The sequence below is a fragment of the Amblyomma mixtum genome, chromosome 1 (assembly GCF_055824585.1).
Source record: "Amblyomma mixtum isolate Tamu chromosome 1, ASM5582458v1, whole genome shotgun sequence".
Taxonomy (NCBI): Eukaryota; Metazoa; Arthropoda; class Arachnida; order Ixodida; family Ixodidae; genus Amblyomma; species Amblyomma mixtum.
In genome coordinates, this window is record NC_143012.1 from 31,848,280 (window position 1) to 31,868,614 (window position 20,335).

At 49.3% G+C, this 20,335-nt stretch overlaps 1 protein-coding gene across 1 annotated transcript; it reads right to left on the minus strand.

The window, feature by feature from the left end:
• Positions 1-2,335: 2,335 nt before the first annotated feature.
• Positions 2,336-14,641, minus strand: LOC149365953 (excitatory amino acid transporter-like). Its single transcript, XM_089548585.1, has 8 exons — positions 14,527-14,641; positions 12,338-12,620; positions 11,196-11,251; positions 9,566-9,831; positions 8,769-8,938; positions 7,810-8,004; positions 4,979-5,113; positions 2,336-2,509 (listed from the first exon to the last, which is right to left on the minus strand). Exons 1-8 carry the CDS (start codon positions 14,624-14,626, stop codon positions 2,362-2,364), a joined length of 1,353 nt encoding a protein of 450 aa, XP_089404711.1. The 5' UTR covers positions 14,627-14,641; the 3' UTR covers positions 2,336-2,361.
• Positions 14,642-20,335: the final 5,694 nt, after the last annotated feature.

A 20,335-nucleotide genomic window follows, 5' to 3' on the forward strand; every position in this document is an offset into this window, starting at 1 on the left:
CCAGGACGCACACTGCGCAAACAACTACTGCTGCAGCTGGCGCTTTGTCTTATTACGGGGGGAAATTTGTTTCGTGGTTGGGACCGCGGTGGGTAGTCTGTTCGCGCAGTTTTAAAGTAGGGCGCACAAACCTTTCTATCAAGGTTTCCTCACATGTGGTTCGTCTTCCGTCGCGAGCGCTCTTGTTCACAAACCCATTTGCCATGGTCATCAACGTATGATCAGCAGCCGAACTATGTCTACTGCAGAACAAAAGGGCTCCTCCTTATGACTTCCATTAACCTTGAGGAGGAAAACTATTTAGAAAGGATGACTGAGAGATCAGTCCTCGTCCATCCTCAGACCATGACTGCGATAGCTTCAACTATCCTGCGGGCCCGCGCGATCGGCCGCTGCTAATCACCCAGGCTAGAGCAGCTTCCCATGAGGAGTTAGTGGGGTTGGGTATGTAGACTCCCACATGGAGTGGTATAGAGTGGGTTGGGCGCTTTTCCATGACGGACAGTGAGAGGGGTGTCGTTGTTTCCGAGGGACCATCTGCTAAGTATTACATGCCCTGTATTAGCTACCGTATCTGAACTTTTGGTGTGGGCGTGTGGCACCCCTGTTCTCACGTCGGCCGGGGCAGATGCTGGTTTGATTGCCGCTCACTACCATAAAGCACGTAGTGAGTGGTGTAGGCAGAGGCATTTGGTACAGGGTGTTTCACAACTTGAACCAAGGATTTAAAAAAAAACAGTGGCGTACCGGAGCTGGGTGAAGCTAGGGACACGTTGTTCCCTTCGTGTGCCGCTCCTGAGAGTATCTTTAAATTCCGCTTGATTAGTTAATTAGCTAAGAGTAATTATGCAGATTTTCTATTATCTTTAGGGCTATGTGCATTTCGTTAATTTGTAGAGGGAGTCAAAAACCTGTCCAGCTTTTGTAGCAACGTATCTCGTACGTGCCTTCATTCCGGCTTTTAAAGAAAGCCCGCGAAATATGAAATCACCACGTGACTGCGCTCATGCGCTATCATATTCCAGCGCTTCCAACCGTGTTTTGAACGAAAGAAACTGGTGCGCTTATACAGTGCCGCTCAGCGGCCGCCGCTCACTTGCTAAATGATAAAAAAAAAGAACCAAGTCTACTTTGAAATACGGTACTTCACTGCTTTCCGTTCTTATCTGTGTCTGCGCGATGACTCCATAGAAGCTCTGTCCGATAGCCTGCCTATCACCTATCGCAGATCAATGCGCGCTCTTTTCCTGTTCTGGAAAAACGTGCTGACGCACTTTCAAGGCTTTGCTGATAACGGTGGCGGCAGTTCACTTCGAGACGGTGAGCGCGCATGCTTCGCTCAATCAGGATGCGCTTGGCAGCATTTCAGTACGGTATAACGCAAGAGTGGAATCACTTTTTTTTTCATATTTCGCGTGCTTTCTTGAAATGCAGGAAATTAACTAATTAAGGGGAATTTGAATATACTGCGAGGAGCGACACAAGGCGGGAAATAAAACGCTGGCTTCACCCAGCTCCGGTGAGTCACTTTCGCTTATTCCTTGGTTCATGTTACGTGATACACTCTGTATAACCTCACCACAGCGCCATGCCATAAAACATGTTGCTGGGACCTTCCGCAACAAATTCCGCGAGATTTGCCCAGAGCAGAATGACGGCTTTACTGTTGTGTGTTGCTGGAAGAACCCAGCCGGCCGGTTTCGACGAGGCTCAAGGCAAACTACCGGAAACAGCTTACTTTTTTTGAAAATGCGGCCTCTATATTCTCCTCTTCTTCCATACTCTTTTTTATTACGAAAGCAATACTAGTTGCACTTTCAGCCCGTCGCGTAGCGAGGCCGGTAGCTACCATATTAGCATATTGGATTGGATTGCATTGGATTGAATTGGATTGGATTGTATGACCGATGCATCGCCACAAGTCTAACCACAAGCACCACCACCAGCTACACTACCAGCTGAACCATGGCGTAGCTACGGATATTATTGCGAAAGCAATACTAGTTGCACTTTCAGCCCGTCGCGTAGCGAGGCCGGTAGCTACCATATTAGCATATTGGATTGGATTGGAATGGATTAGATTGTATAACCGATGCATTACCACAAGCCTAACCACAAGCACCACCACCAGCTACACTACCAGCTGAACCATGGAGTAGCTACGGATATTGCTTTCGCAATATTTTTTCAACAGCCAATTTTTTCAATTTTTGACAGCGTTACGTAATTGGCTTCTGTTTATTCCTTTGATTGGCATATAGGTTTCTTGTTAAAAGTGAAGCAGTAAACGAAAACAAAGAAAGGCCGTCTCGTGACGGTCATATCAGACCCCCAGTGCAGGAGAAGTGGGGGCGTGTGTCTTCACTGGGGACTGCCGATGACTTCCTCCTCTTTGGCGGGCGTGTCAGGTGGCTCGATGGTGCGCGCCAGCGCGGACCGGCACATCACCTGTGTGCCACTGGCCACGACAGCGTCACCCAACACGTTCACCGCCGTCGACAGCCGGTCCCTGCGACCGGACCGGGGCATTGAAGGGAGCTTTGAGTCATTGCACTAACAGCTGCAATAACTGCATGAGGTACAGTCTTTGTCAAAAGTAACCAGGCTGCATGGTTTGCTTCTAGCTCGTACAGTGGAGCCCTTACTGATTCCCTCAAGCTGAAATGGTCGTTAAAGGTAAGGACTGGGGACTTCTTACCTTCCAACACCTTTTGATCTTTAGGAATGCCACAAGGGCTCCACTATACAAGCTAGAAGCATACCATGCAGCCTGGTTACTTTTGACAAAGACTGTACATCCTTGGCCACAAGTTTTCAGGCCACATGATTTCATTTTGAGCCGTGTAGGAAAACAGTGCGGCACCCCTGACTGCCAGTAGTAGTAATGGTTTATTAAAATAATTAAAAGAAAGGAGAAGATTTTTGCTAGCCTCGGCATCTGCAATTACTGCTGGAAGCACCTGAGCTGGGACAGCGGAAATAGAGGGATAGCAGGCAGGCTGGAGAAATGAAATGAAAAAGGTGAGGGGACAGGCAGAAAGGATATGGGGGAGAAAGGTACTATATACAAGTATTCTATTTACACAGTACCATGACTGCCAAAAAGTCTGGAAAGGTGAAGATGCGGGTCATCAATAGAAGAGACATCTGGGCTAGCTGGTATACGGTGATTGTTGTCTACTGGTCTAAAACCAGGTCCTTGTCTTTAGCGCTGTTTATTCATTACGCAGGCCTTCCTCTCCCTGATAGATTTAGTGTTCCAGTGGTGCCAAAAGGATGCCAGTGCACGCTGAAAATGAAACCATGTGGTCTGAAAACATTGGACGAAGGCTGTACTTTCTCTGGGGCCAATGGCGTTACTGTCGTCGTATGTCGTAACCAAAAACTCCAGAATTCATCTGCTGGCGGATGAAAAAATTAGAGATGCTGGGCTACTGGCCCACCACAGAATGCGATTTCAAATGAACACTGATGGTTTAATTTGTTGATTCAAGCCTTTAGCCGTTCAGTTCACTTTATTACCTTACCACGCCTTCAAATTGCAACCTGCTTCTCTGGGGCTGACTTGCGCACGGGTGGAGCATGATGAAGACGTCGACATCCAAAGCGCAGCGCGAGAGTCTGGCAGTTAAACACGCGGGATGGTAGGCAGCGGAGGAGGCGTAGTGCTCTAGTAGAGCGGCGAGCGAATTCCGTTTGCTTTTTATGTAGTGTTGAACACGCGTGACAGATTTTATCACATGTCTTACACCACATGTCGAAGTTCGATCGCGCGAGATATGCTCTCGAGATATTTGAATCAGTCGGTAGGCGTTAATTGGCGGTTATAAGTTAGACACGACATAATTACGACGATGGTAATTACTTCCGGCCCCACAGTGGCAACCGCATATTAGGAAATTAGGTGCGGCTGCAGTCTTCTTGCCAAGAAGACATGGCACATGGCAACATGGACCAACACTGTGTTTACAAACGGGGCGCCCGCGAACGCCGGAGGCGGCCTGGAGGGCCTGGGGTATCATCAGCGCCGTCGTCGGCTGCAGTGTGCGGTTTGTTTCCTATCGTGCATCATGTCATTTGAGAACTCCTTTTCACATAGAGCTGTCTAGGCTCTCTAGTTTGAACGACTGTATTAGTGAGCAAATGTTGCTCACTGGGCAGCATGTCGTATTCGACGAGAAGCTCCGCTTCCGCGCGATATAACAGCCAGGGTTGACTCCCACGTGCACGTACACAGCGGTGTTTTAAAAATACATCTTGATCATCATCAGCCTGACTACGCCCACTGCAGAGCAAAGGCCTCTCCCATGCCTTTCCAATTAACCCTGTCCTTCGCCAGTTGCCGCCACTGTATCCCCGCAAACTTCTTAATCTCATCCGCCCACCTAACTTTCTGCCGCCCCCTGCTACGTTTGCCTTCTCTTGGAATCCACTCCGTTACCCTTAAGGACCAGCGGTTATCTTGTCTTCGCATTACATGCCCTGCCCAAGCCCACTTCTTCCTCTTGATTTCAACTAGGATATCATTAACGCGCGTTTGTTCCCTCACCCACTCCGCCCTCTTCCGATCTCTTAACGTTACACCTATCATTTTTGTTTCCATGGCTCGCTGCGTTGTCCTTAAGCTGAACCCTTTTCGTTAGCCTCCATATTTCTGCCCCATAGGTGAGTACCGGTAAATTATTACCGGACGAGCGGATATCGTGCCTTCGCAAAAGTACGTCATTTTCAGTGACCATCCATACTTCGCAGAATGTATACTCGGCTTTTCTTCACAAAGGGACGACCATCATACATGCAATGCGCAATCAGAATACTGCTTTGAAATCTCTTGTTTACATGCATTCCAACGAAGAGGTGGGAGGGGGGGACCTCAGCTTTTGTTCCTTTTGTTCGGAAGGGCTGTGATGGTCTATATACAGTCTCTATCGAGAGCTGAGAGAACTGTCTCCTCCACTTGAGCAAGCGAGTCACGCACATGATCCAGTCGGCGAAGAAGATGATCTCAATGTCGTCCACCGGGATGTCCAGGGCGTGCATCAGGTACACCAGCACCCAGATGTTGGCCTCGCGTGATGAGCCCGTGCTTAGGCTGGACAGGCCGCACAGCAACCTGCGCGCATTGCTCATCTGCAGGCACACATACACTCTACACTAATTTCGCACCAACTATACGAGACTAGACATTTCACGGCTGTATGCACACACAAAGCTTGAGCAGCGCCGATGAAAGAGCCTTGTTGGCTGGAGATTTGTCGAATGGACGTGCGAGTTATTTTAATGCACAATAAATTGTTATTGCGACATGGCCACACAAATGTACAGTTAAAGTTCTGGCACAAAAATTTCGTGATGTTACTGCTACGCAAAGTTCGCGTGTTGGCAAATTCTGCGATCTTGTCCTTTGGACGTGCTAAGGGGTAGAGACATCGTATGCCAAGCCTGAAAACTACTGTGTTCCCGGCTACCCTTGCCAGTTCACCGCCTTGGGGTTACGGCTAAAGATTTATCAGTCCTTTGTTTTTAGAGCGCAGCTCTTTGGCGTCCGTTCCTGGGTTTCGCGTCGGCGTCGGCCTCGTAACCAGCTCCGCCCCCAATGTCACGCTTTTCAATTGGTCGAAATGCTCGTGACGTCACAGTGCGCGAATTTCAAATGGGGCCAATTGTACTTTGGCTAGTAACCATGCAACCAATCAAAGGGATCGCATAGTGATGCTGCAACTAAGTTGGACTGAGTTTAGTTAATTGCTTAATTAATCAATTAGCCTAATTAATATAGAGGAGAATGAAGAGGCCAGAAGAAAAGAAAAGAAAGACGCGCGCCGCAGCGACAACAGCGTCCGCGGAAGGAGACGCTGCTGAAAAAAAAACATAAGTACGAAGCCGCGTTCACTCCACCACCACGCACTTCCCCACTCAGTAAGACGTTGCTCGTTTCATATACGTTGTGTCGAACATCCTAGACAGTTCCAACAATTGACAGGTTAATGACAGAACAGGATGGATAGAAATACAATAATATAAGTATGAAATAGCCTAATTAACCTTTCTAGTGAGACCGCATAAATCAATAAAACCGAGAACGAAATTGGTCGAGTTGGGGAATCGAACCAGGGTCTCCGGAGTGCGATACGAGCACGCTAGCCACTCCGTAATGCCAGCTGAATGGTTTGGAATGAACAAAGGCGCGTCTAGCTAATACGGCGTCTTCGTTCACTCCCATCTTCCCCCTTTCCCTTACGGCGAGGTGCAGGTGTCCACCCAGATATGCGAGAGAGATACATTTCCTTTCCTCAAAAAATAAATTTACCGTCCAGCAAGGCGTACAGCCGAATTGGCGATGGCGTTCTGTGGACTCCCTGGCAGCGTTGCAAGACGCTGTCGCGTTCCACTCTTACAGGCGAAGCTTAACATGTTAACCACACATCAGTAACACACGCAGACAGCCAATGGACGCGTCATTCGCTGGCAGCACTTGATTCATCATTCACAACCACATTCTTAACGTACGCTCCCTTGCCGCACATGCCAGGGACGTACACCACGATCACATTCTGCGCCATTCCTCTGTACTTTGCTTTGCTGAAACCTGGATGGATCCCGAAGAGCCTCTCGAAATCATAGATTTCCTATACTGCTGTGGTGCTCGCAGAGACCACAACAGAGCGGCGGGAGTCGCTATCTACTTGCGCACAGGTCTCCTCTCTGCAATACCAGTCGAAATGTTTGGCACGTCACATGAAGTTGGCGAACTGTGCGCCGCAAAGTTGCCCAACGGCTTGCTGGTAGTAGCTGCCTACTTCGCCCCTACCGCACTCACGAAAGACGTCGTGCACTTCCTGCAACTCGCATTAACCGTCCATCGATCCACACCGATGTTAGTAGTGGGGGACTTTAATGTTGACATAAAGACAAACAGCAATTTCCTAACACTTATGCGGGAGAACATCCCGTTCCTCTCGCTCGTAACGCGTCCCACGGCTGTGACAACCTCGCGAGGCACTTGTATAGATCTCGTCTTTGAGAATCAAGCATTGTACCAATTCGAACATATATCACTCTATTTCTCCGACCACAAAGCTTCCTTCATGACTGTCAAGAACTGTTAGTGGAGTCTTTGTTAAAGAAATACGTGTGAAAAAAAAAAAAAAATTCTGTGATAGCGCATACATGTGTCGCTCGATTTCTTTGCCTCAATCTATCGAAAAGGTGAAACAGCTTATTTGCTGCGCTCAAATTTCGCATTAGGAAGTAACGTAATCGTCGGTAATTTTTTTTTTTTTGCTAAGCTAAAATAAATTCATTTTTTTTGGGTGACTGACCGAATAGGAAAAAATCCAGTAAAAGAAAGGTTCGAACAAGCAAGCGCCGCGTAAGTGCACCATCATCGTCATCATCATCAGCCTGACTACGCCCACAGCAGGGCAAAGGCCTCTCTCCTAGTCTCTACAGTTAACCCCAGCTGTCCTTTGCCAGCTGAGGCCACCGTATCCCCGCAAACTTCGTAATCTCATCCGCCCACCTAACTTTCTGCCGCTCCCTGCTACGCTTGCCTTCTCTTGGAATCCACTCCATTGCCCTTAAGGACCAACGGTTATCTTGCCTTCGCATTACATGCGCTGCCCAAGTCTATTTGTTCTTGTTGATTTCGACTAGGGTGTCATTAACCCGCTCTTGTTCCCTCACACACTCTGCCCGCTTCCGTTACACCTATGGCAAAAAGCACTGAGTTGTATTCTGTCGCCCGGGGGAGCAATGTGGCGTTATACGATTCAAGCAACAGGGCTAGGTGCGTCGGGTTCTGCTCACCCGATGGTCAGGTACTGTCCGGCGGTGAATGCGATGGCGTTCTTCTGGGCGAGGAACAGCAGTGTGACGGTGAGGTAGATGGTGCTGCCGTCCATGTTCAACGTGGCGCCGAGGGGCGCCAGGAACCGAGCCAGCCGCGGGTCCATCTGGAGGCCTTCCTCGAGCGCCACGATGACGGTCGGAACCGTCGCAGAACTGCCCGCAGAACCGATGGAGTTGAAATTCAAATCGGTGGAAGACTGAGCAGACGGAACTAGTCGCGGTCATCGTCACCAAATGCGGCTGACTTATGCCCGCTGCAACTCCAGCGAGAAAGACGCAGACGAAGAGAAGATAGGAGAAACGCTGTTCGTCTGCGCCTTTCACTCTGATCCCTTACGAAAATGGTCTATAGACTGCCTACAGACTTCTTATGGGCGCTATTGGCTTCCTATAGATACTTTCTTTTGTCGATTCATAGTGTAAATGCCGCCGCGGTGGCTCAGTGGTTCTGGTGCTCGGCTGCTGACGCAAAAGACGCGGGTTCTATCCCGGCCGCGGCGGTTGAATTTCTTTGGAGGTGAAATTCTAGAGGCCCGTGTACTGTGCGATGTCAGTGCACGTTAAAGAACCTCAGGTGGTCGATTTTTCCGGAGCCCTTCACTACGGCGTCTCTCATAGCCTGAGTCGCTTTGGGACGTTAAACCCTAATAAACCAGTAAACTAGCGTACAGGATTTGTCCGCAGACTTTATATACAAAAGTGTATGGACAGTCTGTAGACAATCTAAAGAAATTCTTGTAAGGGGTCGTTCAACCTGCAACACCAATTGGCCGGTCTCGTTATCGAATAAGGCTCATCATCATCATCAGCCTGACTACGCCCACTGCAGGGCAAAGGCCTCTCCCATAAGGCCATAAGGCTCACTGAGGGGCAAATGAGTGTTCCTAGGACTTGGCACGTATGGCGCACCCACATACCTGGAGGCCGTGCCTAGAGCCACCGAGACGGGATAGATCATGTTTCGGTAGAACGGGCCCAGGTGACGTCGCGTGAGCATCAGGTAGAGCGCCGGCAGCAGGACCAGGCTGTGCAGAGCGATGGCTGCCACAAACGCCATCACGTACATGGACAGGTCGCCGGCCACGGCCTGAGGGCGCATGGGGAGGGCGCGGCAGCGTCAAGAGATTCAGAAACTGCTCAGAATTTCGTTTCTTTTTTGGTCGCATAATGGAGCTTCTTACACTTATGCGAATATCTTTAGGGCTAGCCGATCAGAACGTAATTCAGGTGGGCGCGGACCACAACAGAATCCATATACTGGGTAGTAGGACATATGGACTGTCGAGTGGACACTGTGGAGGAAGTAGCATCTGTGGTCACGGCATCTATTACATGTGTGCACAGGAGGACCAGGTAGTAGAAGGGCTTTCGCAAAGATGTCTAATTAATTGTCTATACCTTTCGTGGCATGAACCTGGGGACCGGTTATACTCTTGCAAAGGGAGCTCTGTCACGTTACTCTTACGACGGGATCCCACCGTGACGTTCGCGTCTGCACTGTCTCCGTCGGCATATAGACATAGAGAGCTTTAGCGTAGGAGGCCCCATCGATTACGGGATTGGGGACTAACGGGGTACCAGTGCGCATGTGCAGGACAATAGCGCCCATCGGGCTATTAGAGAGCTTTAGAATAGGAGGACCCTATCGATTACGCTGATAGGGTACTAACGCTCTCACGTTAATACATGCAAAGGGCGGATGCGCGCATCTCACGTGCCAGTCCCGGGCGCCGAGCACGAGCGCCATGCTGGTCGAGCACAGTCCGACGGGCGCGAACCAGAGGAGCATGTGCGTGGCCGTCATGACGGTGTTGCTGAGGCTGACGAACACGTTGAGCACCACGTTCTGGTCGTCGCGGAAGGCGGCCAGCACTAGGCCCAGCAGGATGCTGAAGCTCAGTATGCCCACGTGGTTGGCGGTGGGCGACACGGTCAGCGTGGGACCGCCGTGGCCGGACCCCGGCGAAGTCGCGCCGTCATCTGCGGCGACCGCAGCGCGCTTTCACTTCTTCGGCCTCCGTGCCTTCGGACACCGTTTATGGCTCAGACAATGTTCCGAGGTGCTACACTCGCTTGCGTTCTATCTCTTTCAGTGTCCTTAGGCCATATAGGCTGCTCTTCATACCGTCCATGAGGCTTGTATACCCTATCTAGTTGGCAATGCAACAGTGCTCTGGAAGCTGCAGGGACACGCTTGAAGCGCGTGTAACGACACTAACACGACACTAACGCGTGGAACGAGCTAACACACCGCGCCGCGGTTTCAACAGCGATGGTTGTATTTATTTATTTATTTATTTATTTATTTGAAATACCTTACAGGCCCATTGCGCATTGTGTAAGGGGGGCGAAAAAAATATAATACAGAGCATTAATAACCAAAGGAAACAAAAGGGAACATACGATCATGATAAAAAAAAATGAATCAATACAGTGCATTAATAGCATTCTCCCTGGGTAGAACGGCTCTGCCGTCGTAATATGTCGTGTCTGAAAACTCCAGCGTTCATCTGCTGGCCATTTACTTTCTTTTTCATGTGGACCGGCGAACGGGAGCTCCCGTGAACGTGTCCTGCTAATTACGTATCAAAATTACGCTCGAAAATAATTTATTTACGTTACTACCCGTAAAAATAGGGGTAGTGTAATTAAATCACACTACCGATTACTCCTCCGAAAATTAATAATATACATGTATTACATTGAAATTCCTTCGGGAAATAAATTCAGTTACATTTAAATTACTCGCGGTTATTATTCATATAAAGAAGCATATATTGGACGCAGCTCCAGCAAGAATTTCACATTTCCTAGTTTACTGTATCGCAGGAGCAGCTGAGCTTCGAAGTGGGCGTCAAAAATCTTGCCCAGCTTAAAAGACAGGCTGCCCTATAGGCCATGCTGAATAGTTTCTCCGCTCATGCATTCCAGGGCCACCCATTTTTTAAGCGGCAGCAAGCTCTTCCAGCTTTTAGTACAACTAAACAATCGTATAATCGCTTGAAAGGGGGTGTGTGCGTGTTCTGTTCGTGCCGACTTGCAAGCTTGCGTAGGCAGTGCCAGATTCGTGAGGACACAAGGAGCCTGCTGTATACCTGCTTATGTGAAACCACGTGGTCTGTGTGGGAAAATACGGGATTTCTGGAAGCCGTCCTCGTCCAATTGCACTCACCACTTCGGCTCGCGTGCGCTGTGCCGGTGAGCGCCTCGTCCGTGGTGATGAGCTGAAATCGCGACAGCGAAACATAATGTTGGACCACGGGCGATAAACATGGCGCTTGGACACTGGGAGCGATGTGACAAAAGCACCGCACAACTTTAGACTATACAGTAATGGTGGTTACAAGATGTACTTACTGTGTACATATGCGCCTCGATTATGTTGGACGGGAAGAGGTTTCTGCAAAAAACAAGAGAACAGTATACATATAACCTGTTGTTATTCACTGTTCACTGACTAGGAACGCTATATTTTTTTCCCTCGACCATACTCTAGGGAACTGGTAAAGAGCATGCACTAAGCGTTAAACAGCACATCAACCTGTTTTCTCGTCCTAAGCACAGCGTTCATTGTCATTAGGTGTTCCTCCGTCTGTCGCCTATTACACGCGTCATGCCTAAACTCTGAAAATTAGATTTGTCTGGTAAGGATTCCACATTGACTAACACATTACCCATCAGGGGTGGGATGGGAAGCCAATCGCGTTGGGCAGCGTATACCTCATCGCCTAATGTGCATGTCGGCTACAGTTTGAAGGTACGCCGTCATCGCTACAAACAATGTCCGTGAAGTGAGCGCGGGACATGGGGGTGGTGTTTATGTTACGGCTGTCGACGCGCACCCCAAAACTGATGATGATGATGAATTTTTATGGCGCAAGGGCAACTGTGGCCAAAGAGCTCCATGGCACAAGGTATTTTTCTTCTACTCAAGGTGGGGTCAAAGACCCATTTTCCAAGCATTGCACCCTAAAGAAACCCAGCACCGGGCCAGGGGAAAGCCTGTACCCATGTATCACCGGTGGGTACCCGGCGGCACTGGGGATCGAACCCCGCACCTGCCGCATGCGAGGCGGATGGCAGGTGGAGGCTATATTGATGACATCGTACAGCACAGATTGCAAGTCCTCTCAGCACCCCAAAACTGAGAGGACTTGCAATATGTGGCGTACAATGTCATCAATATAGCCTAATCTACATCCACTGCCTGACAAAGGCCTCCCCAATGACCTCCACTTGACCCCGCCCTGCACCAGCTGCAACCACCTTATCTGCGCTAACTCCCTAACTCCTCCGCCCACCGAACGCAGGGTTGTACGGTGGGCTTACGTAAGGCGCGGTCGCGCATTCATTTATACACGGTGGGACTAAAAGAGAAGTACGAAAAGGGGAACTGTATTAAATTTTACTGAGAAGGAAAGTTGAATGGCATTGTCCTCATTGCCCTTGATAACTCCGGAGAGAGGAGCAGTGCGCAGCAGCTCGCCTGATGAGGTCCAGCAGGCGGTCCGTGGCGGCCAGGGACGTGCGCACGCTGGGCGGGACCTTGGGCGCCTGCACCTCGAGGCGCACCGTGCTGCCGGGCGACAGGAAGACGGTGAGCGCGACGGCCCCGCCGGCCGCCAGGCACTTGCACAGCAGCGACAGGAACAGGGAGCACAGGCCGATGCGGCCGATGACCGGCAGCCGACTGCTGCCCAGGGCGGCCACCACGCTCGAACTGATCAGCGGCAGCGACACGCCGCTCATCATGCGAGAGAACAGCTCGCCTGCGCACGGGCGACCATTCCACCGTAGCAGCATCTCCAGACGTGGCTGCTACGTGTACTGATAAAACTAATTTCATGCAATGCCGAGCATCGCACGCCTATAGTGGGGCATTGTTTGAACATTGCTGCATGAGACGTGTGCTCATAAGACTAATGTCATGCAACGCCGAGCATCGCACGCCTATAGTGGGGCATTGTTTGCACATTGCCGCATGATACGTGTGCTGATAAGACTAATTTCATGCAATGCCGAGCATCGCACGCCTATAGTGGGGCATTGTTTGCACACTGCCGCATGAGACGTGTGCTGATAAGACTAATTTCATGCAACGCTGAGCATCGCACGCCTATAGTGGGGCATTGTTTGCACATTGCCGCATGAGACGTGTGCTCATAAGACTAATTTCATGCAACGCCGAGCATCGCACGCCTATAGTGGGGCATTGTTTGCACATTGCCGCATGAGACGTGTGCTCATAAGACTAATTTCATGCAATGCCGAGCATCGCACGCCTGTAGTGGGACATTGTTTGCACATTGACGCACAGCGATACCTCTGAACACCTCTAGCTCACCTGGCTATGCTACGAAGATTGAATATTCGCATCGAAAGATGGCGTCTACAGTCGGTGCATAGGAATAGAGCGGGAATAGACAAAGTAGCACAAAGCGAAATGCACAATGAAACTGGAGAGTACCCCGCCGCCGTGGCTCAGTGGTTATGGTGCTCGGCTGCTGTCCCAAAAGACGCGGGTTCGATCCCGGCCGCTGCGGCCGAATTTCGATGGAGGCGAAATTCTAGAGGCCCGTGTACTGTGCGATGTCAGTGCACGTTAAAGAACCCCAGGTGGTCGAAATTTCCGGAGCCCTTCACTACGGCGTCCCTCATAGCCATAGTCGCTTTGGGACGTTAAACCCCTATAAAGCAACCATAAACCGACACAGTGCCGTGAAACTCCGCGTGTATGTGGATGCTCCGCCTCATGTCCTAGATAGTGCATGATTTGGAACAAACCAAACAACACCAAAGCGAGGTTCTCGCCTATCCCGTCCCCTCCGCTGACGGCTTCAGGCCTTCCGTTTCTAAAGTAAATTTACCAGTTGGTTATAGTATGACTCTATGGAGCTTTAACTCAGAGGGATATGGATTTAGAAGCCATGGTCATGTCGTCGACACATTTAAGTATTGTATGGTATCTGCGCTTCTGGTTCATTAGCCCACAGTGCCGGCAAGGCTTTTTGGCATGTCCTTCTGGTCGTTCAAAACATGAGACAGTGTAGGTCTGGTGGCCGATGTCGACTGCACACGTCATGCGGGGCGGGGCAGTCCCATAATCGGTGCGTGATAATTGGACTGTTAGTATTGCAAGCCTCTCAAAATCAGCTGTTCGGATGGTGGCTGGGTGAATTTGCGTTCCTTATGTAGACTCCACATCGCCACAATATGGCGTGTGATTGCGGGGCCTGACCACACCTTAGCGAGGGAGCATTTGGGTTGCTTGCATGGCATTTAACGCTAAATATTTCTGGCGTCGCTGTCAGTAACATTTAAAAGTGGTAATAGGATCAGTCAATTGCGCTGTGAATAGCATTCGAAAATGACGCTGCCAATAGTACTTGATCAGGTCACTTTGCATAGCACAGCATCTGATATGTAAGAGGGCCTATAGGGTCTCCTCACTGAGATGCGAATTAACAGCTATCATAACCTGGGCCCCTTGATTTGGTTGTAAATGTGCCCAAATCAATGAAATGAAATAATGTGGCTGCCAGCAGCACTTTATAGTGCTGCTGATGATGATGCTTGATAGTGCTGCTGACGATGATGCTTGATAGTGCTGCTGATGATGAGCATTTGGTGGTGCAGTTGGCGATGAACATTAGACGGCGTCGAATAATCGCTCACCGGGGAAGCCGACGTACATGATCTGTCGGCTGGTCCAGGGGTTGTCTGTGGCGCGGATGGCGAACCCAAGTGCTGCTCCGCCTATCAGGCCGGCGGCCATGAGCAGCGGAAGCAGACGGCTGGACACGCCCTCCACCACCTGCTGTGGGCGCTCCTCTTCTACCTCCACCGGCAATGGACCGCTGCCGCCCGATTGGACACCACTCGACGACGACGGGCCTTTCTGCTGCTGCTGTTGCTGCAACTGTTGCTGCTGCAGCTGTTGCTGGCGCTGTTGCACGAGCGAGGCGCCCGAATTCTGGACCACGGAGTTCCACGGAGAGTTTTCGGCGCTGGGGCCACCGCCGTCCACTCCGCCGTACCCACGTTTCTGTGGGTTGGAAACCCGCGGAAAGGCAATGGACAAAACGGAACGTTTTAAAAAATTGGAGGGGACACGCTTAAAGTCCGCCTTAAGGGTATGATGCGACAGCGTTAATGAGTGAATGCCCGTATATGCGGAATTGGTCACTCTAGATTTTCACCAATTCTGGTGCAGTGGTGCAGCGGTTAAGCGATGCGCCACACTCTAAAAAAAAAGTAGTTGAGGTTACTACATTTTGGGGTAGCAACAACCGTCACATATATGACTACCTATGTAGTAACTGTGCGTAGTAACTGGAAGGTAGTAACATTTACTACCTCTGGAGAGGTAGCAACAGTAACTACCAGCAGTAACATTTGCTAGATTGTTAGATTTGCTGCCATTCAGGAAACCCTTTTCATTATATAAAAACATGGGGCATTGAATAGCAATATCACCAGGAATGTTAGTATACACGCATGTGCATATTCCTATCATCTATTTCCAGATCAAGGTGGTAATGGATACTACCAGGGTTATAATGAGAAAGTACAAATGTAATAACTGCCAAAAAACGTAATAACAGCAGAAGTCCCAGCCTTGTTACTACTTAATTTTCTTTTGAGGCAGGAACAAGGTAGTAGGAACATAGCACATAGGTAGTAAGGGTTAAAAAAAGGCTGTAGCAGCAGCCGTTACTACGTTTCCACTACCTCTTTTTCTAAGAGTGCACTGCCCTGCCATGGCATGTTCTGACACCGGTGGGTCTTGTGCGACCCAGGTTGCTCTTCCAGGGCTACCTCTCGCCAACTAACATAACATAACAACTAACTACCTCTCGCCAACTAACATCTCGCCAACTAAGCATACTCGCAAACTATCACTAATTTAACTGCCGCCTGCCATGGTGGTCCGCCTGCTCACAATCCGGTGGGTAGATTGTGATGACGACACAAGGTCACGTGACCTAGTCGGCCCACCTAGGTTGCTTCTTCGGGGACTTTTCGCTCACAACGCAGACGACATCGCCTAATTATTTGCGGAACGGGAGCCCTAATGCCCTCACGTTAAAATTAGGGACCCACTGCGGGACACGTGGGATGCTCTGAAGCGGTACTGGGGAATCCCTTGGACCCGCTAGGGTAGCTGCTGTGTGTGGCGCTCCGCAAAGAGCTTCTTTTGGGGGACCACTTTGGGAGCCGCTGCGGAACCACTCGTTTTGGGATAGCTAATCGAATGTAAGGTTAGACTCGTGATAAAAGAAAATACGCGGGAACTTCCGCAATAAGATCGCACAGCCACTGGTCGTCGCGAAGCGCCGCTGGAAGGGGTCTGGTATTTCGGTGGTTGCAGATGTCCAGAAGTCAGCCCCGCTCGTTCGGTAGAGTTCGTGGAGATCTCTGAGCTTCACTTTTGGGAAAAGGTTCGAGACTGGTGTCTCTCGCTTTGTTGCGTTTAATCAGAGCGGTTGACTACGCGAGGGGCTAAAAAGCACGTAAATTTGTCACGCTCACCAAGTTACGGTCCTGCATCTTCGATCCCTTTCAGATTGTGGACCGAACACCAAGGAGGACAGACCGTGAAGACGAAAGCTCGCGCTTGCCGTATTCGTTATCGTTTTCGCTGTAGTGGCGTAAGTTTTCTATTGCTACATATCTCGACCAAATGCGGCCCTAATGACTTTTGCGCAGAGGAAAAAGAATCCTGCCGTTGTAAATTAAAGAAGGAGGCTTAGCGCCAAACAAAGTTTGATATTTTCTTGTAGATTGGCCCTCTATACTTCTGCATAAAGAAGAGGAAGACGAGAAGCCATGCTTCAGACACGAAACCCTCTTTATTCTCTTCTTTTGTCTCTCCTCATTGAACCCTGGCCTATCCCCTGTCGTGGGTATGTACCATATCACTAAGGCAGCAACAACAAGAACAAAATTTCAGCCGTCCTAAGCGCTTTCTCATGTTCAAAATTTATCTGTAACGAAAGCTTCCTAATCATGGCACGTTTAGCCCCATTCCCTCTTTCAGTCACCGATCTGACAGTGTTTGATTTATTTATTTAAATCAACAAATCTGAATTCATTTTATTTATTTGCTTGTTATTATTATTACTATTATTATTATTGTTATTTTTATTCTTACCTTTATTATTTTCTTTAATTTCACTTCATTTTTTTATGTTTAGAGCACCTGTCAGTCGCCGCCTGTGTCTTAGCCAATCCCCGCAGTGGGTACGCGCCATTACCTTGAGGACAACAACAACGTCAGGGCGGCGCTCATGGTTCCATACCACTCGAGCCAGTAGTCCCCGTCGCCATCTGCAAGACTGGTTGATTTTGCTAGCAGCCGTCCTTCTCGGATCTGGAATACGTGGGCGGGCTCTAAGTATTCGGCATACCTCTTGCCATATTTGTATTCGGGCTCGAAGCACGGTGCTATCAGGATGGAAAGAAACGCGAACAGCGCGGCGCCTATGTGCTCCGCTGCTCGATTTTTTCGATCCCGGCCACGGCGGTCGAATTTCGATGGAGGCGAAAAATTACTGTGCCATGTCAGTGCACGTTAAAGAACCCCAGGGGGTCGAAATGTCCGGAGCCCTTCACTACGGCGTCTCTCATAGCCTGAGTTGCTTTGGGACGTTAAACCCCCATGCACCAATAAACCAACGGCACCTCTTTTTCTCCTTTCATTCACACCTTCCTTCCTCTCCTAACGACACGGTTGAGGTGTCCACATAGAAGTGAGGCAGTTACTGCGCCTTTTATTTCCTCAAAAATTAAAATTTTTCACCTGGCTCTACAAAACCAAACCAAATCACATTTCGCTGGAGGCTAAATGCTAGGGGCCCGTGCACTATGCGATATCCGTGCACTTTAAAGAACTCGAGGTAGTCGAAATTATCCGGAGCCTTCCACTACGGCGTCCCGCATAGCCGGACTTGATTTGGCCTAAACATAAACCCACAAACGAGTGTTTCGCTTTCCTAGTGGCCGCCGGAGCACAAAGTGAATCTGTGGGACTTCCAAGAAGCTTGCAAAGCCTGATTTGTTTTTCAGCTTGGTAAAGCTAAAGAAAACCCGGTGTTGTATGAAATAATTCTGACGACCAAATGTCGTATCTGTGCGAAATTCGAACTCGAACAATGCACCCGTTGCTGTGATCGGAGGCCCAGCCACTGAAGGGACTCATTTACGCTAACATCATACCCTAAAGGCGGAGCTTAAGTGTCGCCTCAGGTTTTTGTCCCTATCTAAATGCATATGGGCATTGAAACCGTGGTGTGGTGCTCGTCAGCTAAGTGCCTCAGCCGCTGAGCTTTTGTGTAACCATTGGATTAGGGCGCTTAGCTTGTACTAGCTAAGCATAATAAGCCTCCTACTAATCAACTTGTCTAACTTTGTTTTCTGGTAACAAGATGTATTAGGCTGTTTCATTTCTACCAAGCTGGCTATCCACTGGAGAGAGAACTTACAGCAGTCAGAATAATGAACACAACAGGAAGGGCACTACTCATTGCACTTCCGGTGGTTGACCCTCTTGTCTGTCCTGCCTTCACTTGTTGCATCAGGTTGCTGATTGTATGGTTCTCCACAGGGCTCGTGGCTGTTGAATACTTGGATCCAAACCCCGAAGTACAAAAAAAGAAGTACGCCTTCAAGTTTCACCATGTCAAAGACAGCAACGCCATCGAGCTCATCTACCCTGTGAAGGCCATTGCATTCCACAACTTGTACAACACATTTGCGACGGGAGGCAGTGAAGGCCACGTGAATATCTGGGACGGCTTCAACAAGAAGCGTCTCTGTCAGTTCCACAAGTACCCATCGAGCACTGCATCCCTGGCCTTTAGCCATGATTGCTCGCTGTTGGCCATTGGCTGTTTATAGCTTTACGAACAGGGCGAGATTGATAACAAACCGCCCGACGCCATCTTTGTGCGTCGTGTCACTTATCAGGAGACAAAGCCGAAATAAATCCATTATCACTGGCTTGTTTTTGTTTTATTTCTTTTTTTATTCAATAAAAATGAATGTTTAACTGTGAACACCTGTACTGTCTCCACCTCAGCCCCCCTTTTGAAGTGGCTTTGAGAATTTTTCTTTTCCCGTTTTCAATTTACTGGATGACTTTTGAGCTTATAAGCTTTCAAACAACAGACATTAACTGCATATGGGAAGTGTGCAGCTTAGTTGATTTCAAGAAGCAAAATTGGTTGTTAGTAAGTGGAGCTCAATGCTCACAGTACTTTCATTTAATATTTTCCTTGTTTGCATTAGCAGAACTCAAATTACAATATCGAAAATTCGAACTCGACCGAATTGAGCTTTTGGTTCATTTGAACTGACGAATTGGCCACGTCTGAATTACGTGTATCTCAGCAAGGAAAAATGCCGAGTAATTTGAATGCACGAGCGAGTGCCGCTGTTAATTCGCTCAGTCTGAGCAGCGATTTGCCGTCGGGCATCCACAGCCCAGAAGTTGAGTGGTCGCGCGGCAGTCACCATGGCAAACGATTGCATAAGCTGCCACGCGCAGTCTGCTGCGCTGAAATTGACCATGGTTCCTTTTCGTCAATCTAAAGCTCCTCGCGAACATAAACGTAAGCCCAGCTGTGCTGAGAAACGTAGCAAAACATTTTAAAATTCAATTTTTTGGACATAGGAACGTTTCTTTCCGCTTGGTAAGCGGCTTTGTGCAAACCCTCGCACAGTGACTTACATTAGAGGAGTGAAGTCCATGGTAGAGAGAGGGTGTGGTAGATGGTCCTTGGCGATCACAAAATGAACAAGGGAGGGGAAAACCTCAGGTTGCTTGAGCCAACGCTTCGACAAGAGGACTTCGCCCAGACGAAGACAAGTCCTCTTGTTGAAACGTTGGCTCAAACAACCTGAGGTTTTCCCCTCCCTTGTTCATTTTGGGATCATTAGAGGAGTGAAGACTGTCACCAGCGTTGAAATCACATACACAGCCAGTTTAAAGCACTAGAGTGGTTTCGAGCACTTGTATATCACTGAAACAATGTTATTGATTTCTGCCACCAATATCGGCAACTGTTATTTTGCTGGTTGTGGACTAGGGTGACTCGTACTCCCATCGAGGCGCCCAGTTGTGGACGTGATGTCACTGTCGTTGTTACCGTGGTGGCAGAGTAATTAAAAAAAAATTTAAAGCGTGATAGAAAAGCAGAGCTAAATCTAACGATTTACTTGCAGTGGGCAAACAAAAAAGTCAGTGGTGGGAATGCGGCGCCAATTGCCCAAACCTGCGCCTTTGTATTAAATCTGATACATGCTGCTACAAGGTGCCGAGGGGCTGCACATGCGCGGGAAGGCTTAGCGCGGTTTACATGTCCGCAGTTTGGAACGCCTTTGTCAGTGACTGCTTTACATCCGCAGCAGTGACTCAATTGTTAGGCGCTCGGCTACTGTGCCGCAGTACCCGGATGCGAACCCGACCGCGGCGGCCGCGTCT